Source organism: Microcaecilia unicolor, chromosome 12, assembly GCF_901765095.1.
Source record: "Microcaecilia unicolor chromosome 12, aMicUni1.1, whole genome shotgun sequence".
Classification (NCBI taxonomy): Eukaryota; Metazoa; Chordata; class Amphibia; order Gymnophiona; family Siphonopidae; genus Microcaecilia; species Microcaecilia unicolor.
The window spans coordinates 85,679,495-85,700,708 of NC_044042.1; the positions used below are offsets into that span (position 1 = coordinate 85,679,495).

At 50.8% G+C, this 21,214-nt stretch overlaps 1 protein-coding gene across 2 annotated transcripts in view; it reads left to right on the plus strand.

Annotated features, from left to right (window-relative positions):
- Positions 1-21,214, plus strand: part of MSANTD2 (Myb/SANT DNA binding domain containing 2) — a 101,073-nt gene that overhangs the window by 53,776 nt on the left and 26,083 nt on the right. The window contains exon 2 of one of the 2 annotated variants that reach the window (XM_030221417.1): positions 9,857-10,160. In XM_030221417.1, the coding sequence (XP_030077277.1) occupies positions 9,857-10,160 (304 nt within the window). Of the gene's footprint in view, positions 1-9,856; positions 10,161-21,214 lie in introns of those variants that run through there. The other variant, XM_030221418.1, reaches the window with a different exon arrangement.

Below are 21,214 nucleotides of genomic sequence, written 5' to 3' on the forward strand. Positions count from 1 at the left end.
AGTCTGAAAATTTTTTTCACGTTCCATGCTGCGCTCCTAGTGACCCACTACGGACAAACTTACCACGAAAGTTCTTTTTCAAGGTATTTCATAGTTTTCCTTGTTATTCATTTGGTTCTCATGCTTCGCTGTATTTAAAGAGTTTTTTTAGCCCCTTTTCCTTTTCTTTCCCCTCCAATTTTCATTAATGCTGCTTTTTATATATATATATATATATATATATATATATTTTTTTTTTTTTTTTTTTTTTTTTTTGCAGACCACTTTTGTAATATAGCCAATCACTTTACGTTCGGTTCGTCACACGGACCAAATCGTGTTTCAGGCATTTCAGGTTAGTTTTTTCAATTTTTACACCTTCCATTTCTTTTTCCTTTGCTCTTAATTTAGCGTCCTGTTCCACCCCTTCTAACAAGGATTTTGTTGTATTTTGCTTTTCTGTTTCATATACGCTACGTCATAGCGGGAGGTGGGTACTTGCTCCGTCTATTTAAAATACATTTTAAATATAATTCGCGCAATCCTTGTTTCTCCGAGGACAAGCAGGCTGCTTGTTCTCACTGATGGGTGACGTCCACGGCAGCCCCTCCAATCAGAAACTTCACTAGCAAAGGCCTTTGCTAGTCTTCGCGCGCCCATGCGCACCGCGCATGCGCAGCCGTCTTCCCGCCCGAACCGGCTCGTGTTCGTCAGTCTTCTTTTGTCCGCGCTCGGTATGGTCGTGTTTGCGCTGTTCGCGCCCCTTAAGTTGACCCTCGCGCGTCTTTTTGACTTTTCGCTTCTTAGAAGAAAAAAAAAAAAAAGGGATTTCGGAGAAAGGCCTTTTGGTCTTTTTCCCCTTCCCGTATTTCCAGTTTTTTGCCCCATTAAGTTTTCTTTCGTTTTCGGGGTAGCCCTTTTGAGGCCTCGGGTCGAGTTTTTTCTCCCCCTCTTTTTGGTGCCTTACCGCAATTACGAGTTTTGATTTCGCCGGTGTGATTTTTCCGCCCATGTCATCGAAGTCTCCCAGCGGTTTCAAGAAGTGCACCCAGTGCGCCCGGGTAATCTCGCTCACTGATAGGCACGCGTCATGTCTTCAGTGTCTGGGGGCTGGGCACCGCCCGCAGGCCTGTAGTCTTTGCTCCCTATTACAAAAAAGGACTCAGGTAGCGAGATTGGCCCAGTGGAACGTGTTGTTCTCGGGCTCTTCGTCGGCAACAGCACCGGGAGTATCGAGTGCATCGACAGCGTCAAGACCTCTGACCTCGGCGGCGACTGTATCGATTGCATCGAGGCATCGACCCTCTGCATCGTTGGTACCGAGACATCGGAAGGCGGTGTCAGTGGTACCGGGACGTCCACTAGTGCTGATGTCGTCGGGCGGTGGTGCTTCGACTGGAGTGCAGGTGAGGGCTGTCCATTCCCCTGCTGGTGGCGGTGAGCCTTCGGGTGGGTCTCCCCCTACCCTGAGGGCTCCTGCGGTACAGCCCCCCCCCCCCCCCCCCCCGAGACCGACCTTCGGCCTCGACCCCGAGGACGCGACGGTTGGATTCTACGTCCTCCTTGTCGGTACCGGGAAGTTCCGGTGACATGCTTAGTTTGAAAAAGTCAAAGAAGCATCGACACCGGTCTCCTTCCCGCGTCGGTACCGAGAGCTCTGGGTCGCCGAGGGAGTCGGCACCCAGTAGGCATCGGCACCGGGAGGACCGCTCACCCTCTGTTCAGGAGGTGTCGATGCGCTCCACCTTGGACAGCCCGGAACAGCCTCCACGCCCGGAACAGACTCTGACTTTGATGCCTGCATCGGCTTCCATGTCTTTCTCCACAGCCGCCCTGCACGAGAGTCTCCGGGCCGTTCTCCCAGAGAGCCTGGGAGAGCTGTTGCGCCCTTCCCCTCCGGTACCGGTTCATATATTCATTGATGTCTAGAGATCTGCCCACTATTAGTCTCTATTTGGCTTCAAAAACAGCTTCTATTATTTGTCATCGTGTCAAAGTGCAAAGCTATATATTTTCCAAATCTTTGTTCTGCCAAACTCATCTGACCTCTATCTCAGGTCAAATCATTGTCTTTTAGGATTCATTGAAATTCTGGGTGCGGTCTTTGACTCCAGGCTGTCCTTCAAAAATCAGGTAGATGCTATTATTCGCTCCTTTTTTTTTTTTTTTTTGCCCTACCAGTGGCTCCCAAACCTGGTCCTGGAGGACTCCAGCCAGTTTGGTTTTCAGGATATCCACAATGAATATTCATGAGAGAGATTTTTATGCACTGCCTCCACTGCATGCAGACCTCTCTCATGAATATTCATTGTGGATATCCCGAAAACGTGATTGGCTGGGGCACCTCCAGGACCAGGTTTTGGGAGCCACTATCCTATACCAAATCTATCCAATCAGATCTTATCTGCCTCTTTCACGTCATTTATTTATCATAGATCTGGTCTTCTCAATTCTTGACTATTGTAATTATGTACTGTAAGCTGCCTCTCTACTCTCAAGTGTCTGCAACTTGTTCCAATCTACTGCAGTTAAACTCCTCCACAGTGCTTCCTGTTTTGATTGTTATACCTCCTTGTGTTTGAACATTGGCCTCCTATTTCTGTAAGTATTAAGTTCAAAATTGTAACTCCTAGTGTTCAACAGATTGTCATGATCAGCCCCCAGCTATCTCTCAAATCTCATAATTCCTTATACCCCTTTACGAGTCCTGTGCTTTCCCCAGCAAATAATTTTATATCTTCCTTCCCACATACAGCTTCACTTTGAATGCAGTCTGGCATGTGGCATCTATTATGTAAGACCTCAATTATGGAATGCTCTACTACTTGACAGTAAAACAGAACCCTCCTTTGGCAAACTTAAAAATTGAATTAAGACCTGGCTATTTAACTTGGTCACCACTCAATACCTTCTACTTCCTCTGACCCACTGTCCGGTTAATCTTGTCTAAAAGACCTCTCTCCTTTTTTTTTTTTTTTAATCTATCCTCTCTATATAAGTTTTATTATTGTAAACCACTTAGCAGCACCAAGGTGCGATGGGCGGTATATCAAGTTGGTTGTACAGTGCAGGAGTTTCCCTTTGGATCATCTCCTCCCTTTCCTACTGGATAGTTCTTAACCTTAGTCTCTGCCGCTAGTAACACTAGAAGTAGGCAGCTCAAGCCTATTCACACAGGTTGGGAAGACTGGAGGGCTATAGAGGTCTAAACTGAAACATGTTCAGATTATTTAGCCATCCTTCTGTCTTAAATATATTGGTGCAAAAATCTGTGAACATGTACAGTTAAAAAAAAAATAAATAAAAAGACAGTTGGCAACCCCAACCTCCTGAACGGCGCACATCTCACAACGCCTCTTTAAACATTTGAGCCCTAGTCATGTGCCTAGTTTTCTAATGCCTTAATTTGACTCTTTATCCCAGAGCTGCTGAGAGAACTGAATGTTCCATATCATCAAGCTGATCAATCCATAGACTGGTGGGTTGTGTCCATCTACCAGCAGGTGGAGATAGAGAGCAAACTTTTGCCTCCCTATATGTGGTCATGTGCTGCCGGAAACTCCTCTGTATGTTCTCTATCTCAGCAGGTGGTGGTCACACACAGCAGCAGCTCTGGCTAGGCCTCCAAGCCTAATTTTTAGGTTTTGTTGAGTGCCTGGGGTTGAGGGCTCTTCTTGAGCAAGTGCAAACCTGGTGGCGCCAGGTCCCTCCTTTTCTCCCCCCTCCCGCTGGCTCCGTTAAAAAAAAAAAAAAAATTTTGAACGTCCTTAAAGGCGTTTATTTCGACGTTTATTTAAACGTTTATTGCAGCTACTCACTGGGACACCAGGTCGTTACAGCTCGGAGCGGAAAGCAGGTAATTTTTACCTTTTTATAGCGGGCAGGGGGTTCCCCGATTGATCTCCACGTGGCATATGGCGTCGGAGGGCGAGGGCGCAAAGAGTCGCTCCCCGGATCGCTTGGGCGCTTCTAGAGGGGATGCGGGGGTCTTAAAGTCTGATTCGCCCTTGTTGGGTGACAGTTTCGTGACCGATGAGTGTCCCGGTCCTTCCTCCGGTGTGGCGGTTTTTCCCGCCATAAACGCCCATCCCCCGCTGCTCGCCTCCGCCATCTTGGCCTGCCACGCGGCTCGGACGGCTTCTTCTTGAGCCGCCCTTGAGGTAGGAGACATTAATGCCATGAACGCCCTTAATTTGGGCGACGGCACAAAAGCGGCTAAAGTTAAGCGCCGTTCTTCCCGCGCGGCTCCTTCGCGGAGTGTCGCGCCGGACGCCATCTTGGATGCACAGCATGTCTGTCCCCCGCTCTTGCGAGCGCCGGTTGAGGGTGCGTCTAGGGCTGTAGCCCAGGCTGCGGAAGTGCACAGTCTGGGGGGTTTCTCCCCCGAGTTTGTTTTGCTGCTGCATCAGGCCTTCCTTATGCAAAACGCTGCCCCTGCTCCCTCGTCTGGTAAAGAGGTTGAGGCCCCTGGAGGTAAACGCCCTCGGGTTGATTCCCAGGCCTTGGAGGACTTTGTCTCCTCCGATGTAGATGAGGGCAGCGTATCTGAGTTCTCCCAACGGTCCTTTGCGGATTCCTTGGAGGAGACGGATCCCCGCTCAGATGGAGCGGATGACCCCTCTGCAGCGCGGCTCTTTAGCTCAGAGGATTTGCCCAACCTGTTAGTGGCCATGGGCATTTTGAAGATTTCCTCTCCGGAGGACGTCTCTCCTTCAGCCCCTGTTGGCTCTGCCATTATGCTGGGGACGAAGCGCCCGCCTAGAACCTTCCACGTGCATGATGCCATGCACACCTTAATTTCGGCTCAATGGGATGTCCCGGAAGCGAGCCTTAAAGTGGCTAGGGCTATGTCCCGCCTCTATCCTTTGCCTGAAAGTGAACGTGAGGCCTATCTGTGGCCTACCGTGGATTCTTTAATCACTGCGGTGACTAAGAAAACGGCGTTGCCGGTGGAAGGTGGCACGGCCCTAAAGGACGCCCAAGACAGAAGATTGGAGGCGGCCTTAAGGTCGTCCTTTGAGGCGGCTGCTTTAAGTTTGCAGGCCTCAGTTTGCGGCTCCTATGTGGCCAGGGCGTGCCTGACTATGGTGCAGCGGGCTTCCCCCTCGGATCATTCCTTGAGGGCTGATTGGCCGGCCCTGGAATCGGGCTTAGCCTATTTGGCAGACTTGCTGTATGATGACTTGAGGGCCTCAGCTAAAGGCATGGCTCAGACAATCTCTGCGCGGCGGTGGCTTTGGCTGAAGCATTGGTCTGCTGACCACGCCTCTAAATCCCGCCTGGCTAGGTTGCCTTTTAAAGGCAAGCTGCTCTTTGGGGTCAAGCTGGACAAAATCGTGACCGATCTCGGCACGTCTAAGGGCAAGAAGTTACCAGAGGTCAGGGCTCGGGCTAGTACTCGCCCCGGTACCTCCAGAGGACGGTTTCAGGAAGCCCGTCGGTACCGCCCGGGCAGGTCGGGCTCCTCTGCCCCCTCTTCCTTCAAGAGGAACTTCTCCCCCAAGCAGCATTCCTTTCGCAGAGACCGCCGTCCCGGAGGTGCTCCCTCCGGTCCTCCCCCAGGGTCTCGTACCCAATGACGGGGCCTTGGTCCACGCCCCAGTGCAGATTGGAGGACGGCTGTCCTCGTTTCTGGGCGAGTGGACCACAATAACTTCAGACGCTTGGGTGCTGGAAGTCATCAGAGACGGCTGCAAGCTAGAGTTCTGCCGACCCTTAAGAGACGGGTTTGTACTCTCTCCCTGCAAGTCTCCGGTCAAAGCTGTGGCAGTGCAGCAGACCTTGGACAATCTGATCCGCCTGGGTGTGGTCGTTCCGGTGCCAGAAAATCAGCTTGGCAAGGGGTGTTACTCCATTTACTTTGTGGTACCAAAGAAAGGAGGTTCTGTACGGCCTATCCTCGACCTCAAAGGGGTCAATCGGGCCTTGAAAGTTCGGCACTTTCGCATGGAGACTCTCCGCTCTGTTATAGCGGCAGTGAAGGCAGGGGAGTACCTGGCATCCTTGGACATCAAGGAAGTGTACTTGCATATTCCCATCTGGCCTCCTCATCAACGCTTTCTGCGTTTTGCAGTCCTGGGCCGACACTTCCAGTTCAGAGCCCTCCCGTTCGGGTTGGCTACTGCTCCGCGGACCTTCTCCAAAGTAATGGTGGTCATCGCGGCCTTCCTGAGGAAGGAAGGAGTACAAGTCCATCCTTATCTGGACGACTGGTTGATCCGAGCCCCCTCTTATGCAGAGTGCGGCAAAGCTGTGAACCGGGTGGTTGCTCTTTTGAGCTCCCTGGGGTGGATCATCAACTGGGAGAAAAGCCAGCTGCGCCCAACTCAGTCCCTGGAGTATCTGCGAGTTCGATTCGACACCCAAGTGGGCAGAGTGTTCCTGCCAGACAATCAGATTGTCAAGCTTCAGGCTCAGGTGGACCAGTTCCTACTAGCCTCTCCTCTTCGGGCTTGGGACTATGTGCAGCTGTTGGGCTCTATGACGGCCACGATGGAAGTAGTGCCCTGGGCCAGGGCTCATATGAGACCACTACAACACTCTCTGCTGCAGCGCTGGACTCCGATGTCAGAGGATTATGCTGTGCGCCTTCCCTTGGACCCAGCAGTGCGCAAGGCGCTGAGCTGGTGGACGCAGACAGACAAGTTGTCTGCAGGAATGCCTCTGGTGACCCCGGAGTGGATTGTTGTCACGACGGACGCTTCTTTGTCGGGCTGGGGAGCCCACTGCTTGGGAAGGACAGCGCAGGGGCTCTGGTCTCCTGCAGAGGCAAAGTGGTCTATCAACCTCCTGGAACTCAGAGCCATTCGGTTGGCGCTTGTGGAGTTCATCCCGGTACTGGCGTTGAAGCCAGTACGGGTCCTGTCGGACAATGCCACTGCTGTGGCCTATGTCAACCGCCAGGGAGGTACCAAGAGCGCCCCTCTAGCCAAGGAGGCCATGAATCTATGCCAGTGGGCGGAAGCGAACCTGGAACAGCTATCAGCGGCCCACATTGCCGGAGTCATGAATGTCAAGGCGGACTTTCTCAGTCGCCATACCTTGGAGCCCGGAGAGTGGCAGCTATCTGCTCAGGCGTTCTTGGACATCACGAAGCGCTGGGGCCAGCCGAGCCTAGATCTGATGGCGTCATCGGCCAATTGCCAAGTGCCGCGCTTTTTCAGCAGAGGACGGGACCCTCGATCCCTGGGAGTAGATGCTCTTCTCCAACAGTGGCCGACACAAGAGCTTCTCTATGTGTTCCCGCCCTGGCCCATGTTGGGCAGGGTGCTAGACCGGGTGGCAAAGCATCCAGGCCGGATAATCCTGGTGGGTCCGGATTGGCCCAGACGTCCCTGGTATGCGGACTTGATCAGGCTCTCAGTCGACGATCCTCTGCGGCTGCCAGTGGAGCAGGGCCTGTTACACCAGGGTCCCGTGGTGATGGAGGATCCCTCCCCCTTTGGTCTTACAGCCTGGCTATTGAGCGGCAGCGTCTGAGAAAGAAGGGCTTCTCAGACAAGGTCATCGCCACTATGCTGAGAGCGAGGAAGCGCTCTACTTCTACTGCTTACGCCAGGGTTTGGCGTATCTTTGCAGTGTGGTGTGAAGCAGGCTCACTTTCTCCCTTCACTGCTCCAATTTCTTCAGTGTTGGCGTTCCTGCAAGAAGGTCTGGAGAGAGGCCTGTCGCTCAGTTCCCTTAAAGTCCAGGTAGCGGCTCTGGCTTGCTTCAGGGGCCGCCTGAAGGGTGTTTCCCTGGCTTCGCAGCCAGATGTGGTGCGCTTTCTCAAGGGAGTTAATCACCTGCGCCCTCCTCTGCACTCAGTGGTGCCTGCGTGGAATCTCAACCTGGTGCTAAGAGCATTGCAGAAGCCGCCTTTTGAACCCTTGTCGAGGGCATCTCTGAAAGACCTGACGTTGAAAGCAGTCTTTTTGGTGGCTATCACTTCAGCCAGAAGAGTTTCCGAGCTCCAGGCACTCTCATGTCGAGAGCCTTTTCTGCAGTTCACTGAGGCAGGAGTGACTATTCGCACAGTGCCTTCCTTCCTGCCCAAGATTGTTTCTCGCTTCCATGTGAATCAGCAGCTCTGTCTCCCTTCCTTTCGTAGGGAGGACTACCCAGAGGAATTCTCTGCTCTCAAATATCTGGATGTGAGACGAGTTATCATCAGATACTTGGAAGTGACCAATGATTTCCGGAAATCGGATCATCTGTTTGTCCTGTTTGCAGGTCCTCGTAAGGGTCTGCAGGCTGCTAAGCCTACAGTGGCAAGATGGGTCAAGGAAGCCATTGCAGCGGCTTATGTGGCCGCGGGGAAGGTGCCGCCTATCCAGCTGAAGGCTCACTCCACTAGAGCTCAGGCGGCCTCGATGGCAGAGGCCGGGTCCGTCTCCTTGGCAGAGATATGCAAGGCGGCAACTTGGGCATCGGTCCATACATTCTCCAAGCATTACCGCTTGACTCTGGCTGCTCGGGCGGAGGCCCGGTTTGGAGCTTCAGTGTTGAGGTCAGGGATTTCAATGTCCCGCCCTGGGTGAGTACTGCTTCGGTACATCCCACCAGTCTATGGATTGATCAGCTTGATGATATGGAAGGTAAAATTATGTATCATACCTGATTATTTTCTTTCCATTAATCATAGCTGATCAATCCATAGCCCCTCCCAGATATCTGTACTGTTTATATTCTGGTTGAATTTTAGGTTCAAGTTTAGTCTTCAGTTACTTCAGAAGGACTTCGTGTTCAAGTTTTTTCACTTGGATTCTTCAAGAGTTGAGACGAGTTTGTGTTACAGTGAGCTGCTGCATTCCTCTCCCCTCCGTTTTACGGGGCTGGATTGAGACTTAAATTCTGCCGGCACTCCCTCCCGCTTCGTGCGGCTGTAGGGCAGCTTTGTACCCCTCCCGCTTCGGCGGTGTTAGGGTCAGTCAGCTCCTGTTGCGGTTGCAGGATAAGCCAGATCCCCCCGCATCGGCGGGGTGGTGTCCCTCCCCCGCTCCGCGGGGATGAGCTGGACGGATTCCCCTCCCCCACTTGTTTGGGGATGAGCTGGGTTAATTCCCCTCCCCCGTTTCGGCGGTGGTGAGCTGGGCAGAGTGTCCCTTTGTGGGTGTAATTCTCTAAGTGCTGAGTCCTGCGGATGGAGCTTTGATATCGACATACTGAGGAGTTTCCTGCAGCACATGACCACATATAGGGAGGCAAGAGTTTGCTCTCTATCTCCACCTGCTGGTAGATGGACACAACCCACCAGGCTATGGATTGATCAGCTATGATTAATGGAAAGAAAATTATCAGGTATGATACATAATTTTACCTTGTGCTTCCTGTTCAGATTATCATTTCAGTACTGCTACTAAATGGGAGAGGATTAATGTGGATAGCCAGTAGTGCAGTTTACCTTACCTGTAGCCGTCTGATATGTCCATTTTCTTCTTTCTTGCTGTGCTTTCAGACCAGATGAGTTCTGAAGGTAGCAGCGGTGGTATGGCAATAGGTGGATGCAAGAAAGAGCTGACAAGGAATGAAATGTAATAAAGAACAGAGTGATCGTTCCCTTTATATTATTTTGGAGAAAATGTTGATATCGGGATAAATTCAGGAAATGGAAGGTAGCTAGCAAATATTGTTGCAATTTCAGTTTTTGGTGATGGCTATTTATTGTGAATCTGAGAACTAGGAAGGAAACAACTCTTGGTTATTGACAAGTGAAGAATGTTCCCTATATTCTGGAGAGTGTTTAGAATATAGCTGGACAATAATCATCATTCTGAGGGTAAACAAACAGTAGAAACATAAATCCACAGAAATTGCTTGTAACTATGATTGCATTTATAGGTATGCACACAAGTGTATTTAAAATTTATAGAAATGTGTGATGTTCTTTATTTTTTAGACTCTTCGCAGGTGCTATAGTCGAGTGAAAGAACACGGTATTGGAAAGAGGAAGAGCAGTTACACATTTGAACAGTTGGAGCAGGTGTTTGGTCAGGGGGGCTGGGACGCACAGCCTTTTCAACCCTTCAAGTCCTACCAACCCTTCCAGTCCTTCCAGCCGTTCCAGCCTGTGCTTATTAATAGCAGTGGACTGTATCAGGAGATGGAGTCAGATGGTAGCACCATGGAGGATTACTCCCAGGAGGACTGGGGTAGCCACAGTCAGGAATTGCTGAGTGCTCATGCGGTCGACCAAGTGTTGGGTAAGGAGTGAGTCTTGTTTTACTCAGACTTTCTGTTATAATGCTCTTCCATTGATAAAGGGCATGTGACCAAAAATTAGGTTACTTGGAAGCTTGCTATAAAATGTTACTTCATGTGTTTCGAGCAGGGGAAAGGGTGAGAAATAAGTTTCCCATATTTGGGACCCCCTTTTTGAGTTTATTAACATCAAGACTTCATAGCCTTTATTTGAATATTGTAAAACGTAGTTGTGGGAGCCTGAAAGTCATAAAGTAAGATTTGAAGATAGAGATTTCTTGATAAGTGTGTGTTAAGGGAACAAGGAAGACAGAATTGACTAATTCATAGGGTGTTCAGAGTTGTGGGCTATGGAGGGGGGGAGGAAATAAAGTGAAAATTTGCATTTATAATCCAGTCTGCATAGAGATGGTTCTGTTTAAAATGCTGGCTTGAGAGATAATGACAATTTCAATTAAGACAAGTTTTTGATAAAAATTTAACTTCCTTAGTCTGCAAGATTAGTCTTTATTGATGGGTTATGCCACCCTACTAGCAGACAGCAGCAGAGAACCTGGGTTTTTCATTGACATCACCAGCAGTATAAGGAATAGTATAGTCCCAGAACTTGCCATATTCTGTGCCTCCAGTAGATGGTTGTAGTTTATACTGATGCAACAGGATTTAGTTTTCTTTGCCTGACTTTCTAGGGTGTAGTTTACGGCCTGTGGCCTCAAGGTCCTGCAAGGTCTGTGGAAGCTATCAGGGATCAGTCTGCAGTCCTTTACCCCCCCCCCCCCCCCCCCCCCAAAACAAAAAACAAAATCCCAGGGCTTTATGTGTTGGTGAGACATGGTGTTCCCTGACAATGGTCCCTTAGATCCTTGTAGAGAAGGGAGTTCAGTGGCTGGTCTTCCCCCCACCCCCCTCCCAAGAGTTCAGTGATGCCTCTCTGGGGGTAAAAATTTAAATTAAAAAAAAAAGTCAGTGAACAGTCAAGGGCAGTGGAGTAAATAGAATCTCAGGGACCTTTGGTTTTCCAGATGGAGAAAAGGGGAACCTTTGTAGTGATTGCCTGATTGAGGGAGCAGAGAGGCTTCTACCGTATGCCCTATCATGACTGTAATTGTGAAGCCTGTGGGACTTAGCGTGTTAACAGCATGGCCAGCTCCTTTTGTCTCACTTGCAATGGAAACACAGCTCCATCAATTTCTGAGAGTCTTTTCCAGTCTGTGCCTTTTTGGAGCTGGTTGAAGCAGCACTACTCATCACACGCATAGTCTGTATGCAATAGCTATTTGGAGGAAGACCATATGTATCCCGTGTGGCATGGACCTCAGCAGCAACAGTTATCAGAACTGTGGGAGTGTCCTGCTTTGCTGGCAGAGTAGGGGCCCTTGTGGTGACTTTAATGAGGGGACCTTCCTTCTTTCTAAACCCATAATTCTTGCAGGAGATGTATCTTGCCTGCATAGGGTGGGTCTTCCCTTTAGGTTGTGGGGTGTAATCAGTGGTGTGCTGGTAAATGTTTAACAACAGGCTGTCTCCCCGGTCCCCCTCTGCGCCCCCCCCCCCCCCAAATTGCAGAGCTGGCTAAAGCCGGGGAGAGAGCCTGGGGGGGGTGGCAATGCATTACTCCAGGGAAAAAAATTAAATGACCCCCAGGTTCCAATCTAATTCATGTTTAATGTGCGATAAAATGCCATAAATAAGTAAATAAATATAAACTTTTAATGTTGAGCACCTGATTCTCAAAGTGAACATATTCCAAACACTATAATGAAAATAAAATGTTTTTTTTCTATCTTTGTTGTCTGGTGACTGTTTTTCTGATCATGCTGGCCCAGTATCCGATTCTGCTGCTATCTGTCCTCTTAACTCCGTTTCCAGGGCTTCCTTTCCATTTATTTCTTTCCTTTCCTCCTTCTTCATTTCTGGTCCTCAGCTTCTGCCTATTTTCTTCATCCATGTGCAGTTTTTCTCCTCTCTTCCTTTTCCCTCATCTCATCTCCTTCCTCACTCTTCCATCCCCTCCATCCATGTCCAGCATTTCTTCTCTCTCTCCTTCTCTCCCCCTGCCCTCCATCCACCCATGTCCAGCGACCCTTCTCTCCCCCTGCCCTGCATGCACCCAGCGACCCTTCTCTCCCCTCCATCCATCCATGCCCAGCGACTCCCTTCTTTCCCATGCCACCCCCTCCCGAGTTGTTCAGCGAATTCTCCCTCCCTCCAGATCCGGTCCCTCACTGACTCCTTGTCCTTCGAATTCTTCGGGGCAGGCAGTCTTGCCTGCCCGCTGCCAGCACTGACTCTCCCCCGCTGCCGGATCGTGCTTCAATCTCGCGAAGCCACCTCTGGAAGTATCGGTGACCATTTTTAAAGCACGAACCGGTAGCGGGGGAGAATCAGCGCTGGCAGCGGGCAGGCAAGACTGCCTGCCCCGAAGAATTCGAAGTTAAGGAGTCGGTGAGAGACCGGATCCGGAGGGAGGGACGAGAGCCAGAGCTGGCTCGTTGCGTTTTAACAACCGGCTCACAAGTCGGAAGAAAATTTAACAACCGGCTCTTGCGAGCGGGTGTGAGCCGGCTCCAGCACACCACTGGGTGTAATGCACTCATTGGACATAGCCTGAATTCTGTAGGGAGAACTATTGTTCTCCGAGGACAAGCAGGCTGCTTGTTCTCACTGATGGGTGACGTCCGCGGCAGCCCCTCCAATCGGAATCTTCACTAGCAAAAGCCTTTGCTAGCCCTCGCGCGCCGATGCGCACCGCGCATGCGCGGCCGTCTTCCCGCCCGAAACCGGCTTGAGCCGGCCAGTCTTCTTTTCTCCGCGCTCGGTACAGTTGTGTTATACCGTTCGTGCCCCGGAAAGTCGACCTCGCGCGTCGTTTTCGACATTTTTCTGTGAGAAATCCAGAAATCATTTGGATTAGCCACTTTCGGTTTTTCCTTCCTTTACTTCGAGTTTTTTCGCCCCGGAAAGTTTTCTTTCGTCGTCGGGGTAGGCCTTACTTAGGCCCCGGTCGAAATTTCCCTTTTTTCTGTGCCAAATTTCGCCATTTCGTCTTTCGATTTCGCCGGCGTGATTTTTCCGCCCATGACATCGAAGCCTTCCAGCGGCTTCAAGAAGTGCACCCAGTGCGCCCGGGTAATCTCGCTCACTGACAGGCACGCGTCGTGTCTTCAGTGTCTGGGGGCTGGGCACCGCCATCAGGCCTGTAGTCTGTGTTCCCTTTTGCAAAGGCGGACTCAGGTAGCGAGGTTAGCCCAGTGGAACATTTTGTTCTCGGGCTCTTCGTCGGCATCGGCACCGGGGGTATCGAGTGCATCGACGTCTTCAGCGTCCAGACCTTCAACCTCGGCGGCCAGTGCATCGAGTGCATCGAGGCATCGGCCCTCTGCATCGGCGCCGAGACATCGGATAGCTGCATCGACGTCGGTGGTACCGGGACCTCGTCTGCTGATGTCGTCGGACGGTGGTGCTTCGTCTGGAGTGCAGGTGAGGGCTGTCCATTCCCCTGCTGGTGGCGGTGAGCCTTCGGGTGGGTCTCCCCCTACCCTGAGGGCTCCTGCGGTACAGCCCCCCCGAGACCGACCCTCTTCGGTCTCGGCCCTGAGGAAGCGACGGCTGGATTCTACGTCCTCCTCGTCGGTACCGGGAAGCTCCGGTGACATGCTTCGTCCCAAGAAGTCGAAGAAGCATCGTCACCGGTCCCCTTCCCATGTCGGTACCGAGAGCTCTGGGTCGCCGAAGGAGTCGGCACCCAGCAGGCACCTGCGCCGAGAGGACCGCTCACCCTCTGTTCAGGAGGTGTCGATGCGCTCCACTCTGGACAGCCCGGAACAGCCTCCACGCCCGGAACAGGTTCTGATGTCGACGCCTGCATCGACCTCCATGCCTTTCTCTGCAGCCGCTCTGAACGAGAGCCTCCGGGCCGTCCTCCCAGAGATTCTGGGAGAGCTGTTGCGCCCTACCCCTCCGGTACCGGTGGTGCTTGCGCCACCGGTACCGTCGAGCGTGGCGCCGGCTGGCCCATCGCCCGAGGTGAGGTCTCCGGCGTCGGTGCCGCGTGCGGTGCCGGCTGCCGTCGCCTCCCAGGAAGGCTCCCCGACTACGTCGGCGGAGGGAGCTTCGCCGATGCGGGCGAGGGAGTCTACCTCTCGACGCCCCCATCATGGACGTGGCTCCACGGAGTCGAGTCGGGCACGGTTGCAGACACAGGTCCGTGAACTTGTGTCTGACACCGAGGGTGAGGCCTCGTGGGAAGAGGAAGAAGACCCCAGATATTTCTCTGATGAGGAGTCTGAGGGTCTTTCTTCCGATCCCACTCCCTCTCCTGAAAGACAGCTTTCTCCTCCTGAGAGTCTGTCTTTCGCTTCCTTTGTCCGGGAGATGTCTACGGCCATCCCCTTCCCGGTGGTTGTGGAGGACGAGCCCAGGGCTGAAATGTTTGAGCTCCTGGACTATCCTTCTCCACCTAAGGAAGCGTCCACTGTTCCCTTGCACCATGTCCTAAAAAAGACATTGCTTGCGAACTGGACAAAACCTTTAACTAATCCCCACATCCCCAAGAAGATCGAGTCCCAGTACCGGATCCATGGGGACCCAGATCTGATGCGCACTCAGTTGCCTCATGATTCTGGAGTTGTGGATCTGGCCCTAAAGAAGGCTAAGAGTTCTAGGGAGCATGCTTCGGCGCCCCCGGGCAAGGACTCTAGAACCTTAGACTCCTTTGGGAGGAAGGCCTACCATTCGTCTATGCTCGTGGCCAAAATTCAGTCTTACCAGCTCTACACGAGCATACACATGCGGAACAATGTGCGGCAGTTGGCGGGCTTGGTTGATGCGCTCCCCCCTGAGCAAGCCAAGCCGTTTCAGGAGGTGGTCAGGCAGCTGAAGGCGTGCAGAAAATTCCTGGCCAGAGGGGTGTATGACACCTTTGATGTTGCGTCCAGGGCCGCTGCTCAAGGTGTGGTGATGCGCAGGCTCTCATGGCTGCATGCCGTGCGGATAACATTTTTGGAGAGAAAGTCGAACAGGTGGTAGAGCAGCTCCACCAGCGGGACACCGCATTCGACAAGTTCTCCCGCCGGCAGCCTTCAGCCTCTACCTCCACAGGTAGAAGATTTTTTTGGGGAAGGAAGACTGTTCTCTACTCTTCTGGCAAGCATAGGTACAATCCTCCTTCTCGACAGCCTGCGGCCCAGGCTAAGCCCCAGCGCGCTCGCTCTCGTCAGCAGCGTGCGACTCAGCAAGGCCCCTCGGCTCCCCAGCAAAAGCAAGGGGCGAGCTTTTGACTGGCTCCAGCAGAGCATAGCCGACATCCAAGTGTCAGTGCCGGGCGACCTGCCAGTCGGAGGGAGGTTGAAAGCTTTTCACCAAAGGTGGCCTCTCATAACCTCCGATCAGTGGGTTCTTCAAATAGTCCAGCAAGGATACACCCTCAATTTGACCTCGAAACCTCCAAATTGTCCACCGGGAGCTCAGTCTTACAGCTTCCAGCACAAGCAGGTACTTGCAGAGGAACTCTCCGCCCTTCTCAGCGCCAATGCGGTCGAGCCCGTGCCATCCGGGCAAGAAGGGCTGGGATTCTATTCCAGGTACTTCCTTGTGGAAAAGAAAACAGGGGGGATGCGTCCCATCCTAGACCTAAAGGGCCCTGAACAAATATCTGGTCAAAGAAAAGTTCAGGATGCTTTCCCTGGGCACCCTACTTCCCATGATTCAGGAAAACGATTGGCTATGCTCTCTGGACTTGAAGGATGCCTACACACACATCCCGATACTGCCAGCTCACAGACAGTATCTGCGATTTTAGCTGGGCACACGTCACTTCCAGTACTGTGTGCTATCCTTTGGGCTCGCCTCTGCGCCCAGGGTGTTCACAAAGTGCTTGGCTGTAGTAGCAGCAGCACTTCGCAGGCTGGGGGTGCACGTGTTCCCATATCTCGACGATTGGCTGGTGAAGAACACGTCCGAGGCAGGAGCCCTGCAGTCCATGCAGATGACTATTCGCCTCCTGGAGCTACTGGGGTTTGTGATAAATTACCCAAAGTCCCATCTTCTCCCGGCGCAGAGACTCGAATTCATAGGAGCTCTGCTGGATTCTCGGACGGCTCGCGCCTATCTCCCAGAGGCGAGAGCCAACAACTTGTTGTCCCTCGTCTCGCGGGTGCGAGCGTCCCAGCAGATCACAGCTCGGCAGATGTTGAGATTGCTGGGCCACATGGCCTCCACAGTTCATGTGACTCCCATGGCCCGCCTTCACATGAGATCTGCTCAATGGACCCTAGCTTCCCAGTGGTTTCAGGCTGCTGGGGATCTAGAAGACGTGATCCACCTGTCCACGAGTTTTCTCGAATCCCTGTATTGGTGGACGATTTGGTCCAATTTGACTCTGGGACGTCCTTTCCAAATTCCTCAGCCACAAAAAGTGCTGACCACGGATGCGTCTCTCCTGGAATGGGGAGCTCATGTCGATGGGCTTCACACCCAAGGAAGCTGGTCCCTCCAGGAACGCGATCTACAGATCAATCTTCTGGAGTTACGAGCGATCTGGAACGCTCTGAAGGCTTTCAGAGATCGGCTGTCCCACCAAATTATCCAAATTCAGACAGACAACCAGGTTGCCATGTACTACGTCAACAAGCAGGGGGGCACCGGATCTCGCCCCCTGTGTCAGGAAGCCGTCAGCATGTGGCTCTGGGCTCGCCGGCACGGCATGGTGCTCCAAGCCACATATCTGGCAGGCGTAAACAGTCTGGCCGACAGACTGAGCAGGATTATGCAACCTCACGAGTGGTCGCTCAACTCCCGAGTGGTGCGCCAGATCTTCCAAGCGTGGGGCACCCCCTTGGTGGATCTTTTCGCATCTCGAGCCAACCACAAAGTCCCTCAGTTCTGTTCCAGGTTTCAGGCCCACGGCAGACTGGCATCGGATGCCTTCCTCCTGGATTGGGGGGAGGGTCTGCTGTATGCTTATCCTCCCATTCCTCTGGTGGGGAAGACTTTGTTGAAACTCAAGCAAGACCGAGGCACCATGATTCTGATTGCTCCTTTTTGGCCGCGTCAGATCTGGTTCCCTCTTCTTCTGGAGTTGTCCTCCGAAGAACCCTGGAGATTGGAGTGTTTTCCGACCCTCATCACGCAGGACGAAGGGGCGCTTCTGCATCCCAGCCTCCGGTCCCTGGCTCTCACGGCCTGGATGTTGAGAGCGTAGACTTTGCCTCTTTGGGTCTGTCAGAGGGTGTCTCCCGCATCTTGCTTGCTTCCAGGAAAGATTCCACTAAGAGGAGTTATTTCTTTCTATGGAGGAGGTTTGCCGTCTGGTGTGACAGCAAGGCCCTAGATCCTCGCTCTTGTCCTACACAGACCCTGCTTGAATACCTTCTGCACTTGTCTGAGTCTGGTCTCAAGACCAACTCTGTAAGGGTTCACCTTAGTGCAATCAGTGCATACCATTACCATGTGGAAGGTAAGCCGATCTCAGGACAGCCTTTAGTTGTTCGCTTCATGAGAGGTTTGCTTTTGTCAAAGCCCCCTGTCAAGCCTCCTACAGTGTCATGGGATCTCAATGTCGTTCTCACCCAGCTGATGAAACCTCCTTTTGAGCCACTGAACTCCTGCCATCTGAAGTACTTGACCTGGAAGGTCATTTTCTTGGTGGCAGTTACTTCAGCTCGTAGAGTCAGTGAGCTTCAGGCCCTGGTAGCCCAGGCCCCTTACACCAAATTTCATCATAACAGAGTAGTCCTCCGCACTCACCCTAAGTTCCTGCCAAAGGTTGTGTCGGAGTTCCATCTGAACCAGTCAATTGTCTTGCCAACTTTCTTTCCCCGTCCTCATTCCTGCCCTGCTGAACGTCAGCTGCACACATTGGACTGCAAGAGAGCATTGGCCTTCTATCTGGAGCGGACACAGCCCAACAGACAGTCCGCCCAATTGTTTGTTTCTTTTGATCCCAACAGGAGGGGAGTGGCTGTGGGGAAACGCACCATATCCAATTGGCTAGCAGATTGCATTTCCTTCACTTTCGCCCAGGCTGGGCTGGCTCTTGAGGGTCATGTCACGGCTCATAATGTTAGAGCCATGGCTGCGTCGGTAGCCCACTTGAAGTCAGCCTCTATTGAAGAAATTTGCAAAGCTGCGACGTGGTCATCTGTCCACACATTCACATCTCATTACTGCCTGCAGCAGGATACCCGACGCGACAGTCGGTTCGGGCAGTCAGTTCTTCAGAACCTGTTTGGGCTTTAGGATCCAACTCCACCCCCCGAGGGCCATGTTTGTTCTGTTCCAGGCTCCACTCTCAGTTAGTTGGTAAATTTTTTAGGTCAATCTCAGTTATGTCCTCGCCATTGCGAGGCCCAATTGACCATGTTTGTTGTTTTGAGTGAGCCTGGGGGCTAGGGATACCCCATCAGTGAGAACAAGCAGCCTGCTTGTCCTCGGAGAAAGCGAATGCTACATACCTGTAGAAGGTATTGTCCGAGGACAGCAGGCTGCTTGTTCTCACAAACCCGCCCACCTCCCCTTTGGAGTTGTGTCTTCCCTTGTCTTTGTCTTGCTACACATGAGACTGGCCGGCTCAAGCCGGTTTCGGGCGGGAAGACGGCCGCGCATGCGCGGCGCGCGAGGGCTAGCAAAGGCTTTTGCTAGTGAAGATTCCGATTGGAGGGGCTGCCGCGGACGTCACCCATCAGTGAGAACAATCAGCCTGCTGTCCTCGGAGAATACCTTCTACAGGTATGTAGCATTCGCTCTATCCCTGTGCATCATCTTGAGCACATTATGAATCTGCAATTTATAAATGTGCATAAATGAATAAAAATTCTAGTCGTTACAAGTGTGGCTCCTAGATTCATGGGTTGGCTCCTAGATCCTAAGAAACTTTGTTGAGCCCAGCAGAGTATATCTGTTAGAACATAAGTAAAAGTTCCAAACTAATAACACTACCGGCTGTAAACTTGTGGTTGAAAAAAATCACACTAATATCTATACAAGTTTATGTATAAAAGATTGAGTCCTAAATTTTTCTACGGGCAGGTGGAAAAGACTTCATACATCTCAAAACCTCATCTACTCTTTTATTTGAAGTATTTAAATTTTTTTCTTTGAATTTTTTTAGCAACCATTTTCTTGAAACTTTTTGCACCAAATAGGCAATTAATATTTAAAGCAACTTCGCTGAAAAAGGATTACTTAACTGGCATTCCAGCCAAAAAGTTTCAGGAGTCACCACTTTGGGCTTAAGCACAGAAAGCAAAGACTATTGTAATAGAGAGACTACTTTCATGTAAAATAGATATTTCCAAAGTACTTAACAGGCATCGTATCAGATAGTTGTTGGTCTTTCTGGAGCAAACTGGAAGGAGATGCCATTGAAGTTCCAGGCGCCTAATATGATTCATACTGCAGAACGCCACTTGTACCATGCCCTTCTCCTGGAGCAGGTCTCTGCATTCTTTGAGGGTTAAAGGTATCACAGAAGCCTGGAGAGGCGTCGCCTCTCAGCAGTTGGTCTCCCAGTGGCAGCCTCACCAACGGTCTCACAGCCACCAGTGCTGTATGGTAGGATGGAGGAGGTCAGGAGACGCCCTCTTTTTCCCCATCATTAATCTGCAATAAAGGGTAAGGGCTGGGTGGTTCACAGAGATCCTGCCAGCTCCCTTCAATTTCATTTTCATATCAAGTGGGTCTGGAATCCATTACCAATGGATATTAAATGGGAAATCAACTATGAAAAATTCAGGAAAAAACTAAAAACTTATTTGTTTCACAAATATTTACCAGAATAATATTACAATAATTTCACTTTGCATTTGTAATCTTCCCAGTATCTTTTACTTGGTTAATCTTTTTTGTAAATCGCATTGAACCACTAGATGGAATCCTATGGCATATAAGTTGTAATTTCAAATCTGTTCAATTAAAAATTTCCTCTTACTATTCTGACCATAAGGTCTTTGATACGGTGCTCTGGTCCTGAAAACTGTTCTCCTCTAGGCCAGAGCACTGTGTCAATGACCTTATGATCAGAATACTAAGAGGAAATTTTAAAAAACAATCCAGGAATGTAAAACGTTTGATGCTAAAATGATAAAAGATACTTTGCAACTAATGAAAAAGGACTTAACAAATAACTGGGTAGTTGTTATAAATCATGAACTTCTGTTTGTCACCTTCTGATTTTTGGTTTCCTGATACTTAGCTTTTGGTTTCAATAAAAAGGTCTTCACCTAATTTTCCATTTTGTTTTTATTTATTAACCTTTACAGTGGTCTACTTTAATTTAGAAGCTATGTCTGTACAAATGTTTCTTTTTGCTGTAATAGTCTAGCAGCCCTCAATGAGTTCCTAAATTCTCTCCTGGTCTACCTTCGTCTGCAAACTTCCTGGGATGGATCTTAAGAATAATGTACTTACTGATGCTTTTTGTGTTTCCTTACCTACTGTCCTGTCTGAGATTGTAGTTTCACCCCTCCTACCCTTGCCTCTCATGTTATCTTCGTTTAGTCTTTTTCACCACCATTTCTTTTTATACTTTTAGATTGTTCGCCACTCTGAAGGTCCCCCATAGGGCGGGATAGTAAAACTAATTAATAAACTTGAACTTCCCTAGCTCTGAGCTCACCCAGCAGAACTAACATCATCCTGCCTGTTGGCAGTAAATTCTGATTGGAGGAGTGGCCTAGTGGTTAGGGTGGTGGACTTTGGTCCTGAGGAACTGAGTTCAATTACCACTTCAGGCACAGGCAGCTCCTTGTGACTCTGGGCAAGTCACTTAATCCTCCATTGCCCCATGTAAGCCGCATTGAGCCTGCCATGAGTGGGAAAGCGCAGGGTACAAATGTAACAAAAATAAAATAATTCTGATTCAGGCAGGCAACAGAGAATGACCGCTGTCAGTCCTGGTAGCTAGGTACTGTAAATCCTGTATTGTTATGCTACCACTTTCTTGTTTAGCTTTTAAACTGAAAGGCAAAAAACAAGTCAGAGGGAAAAGAATTTTCACAGGACAGAACAAAGGATGACCACAGCTTAAAAAAAAAAAAAAAAAGGTCCCTTTTTGCAT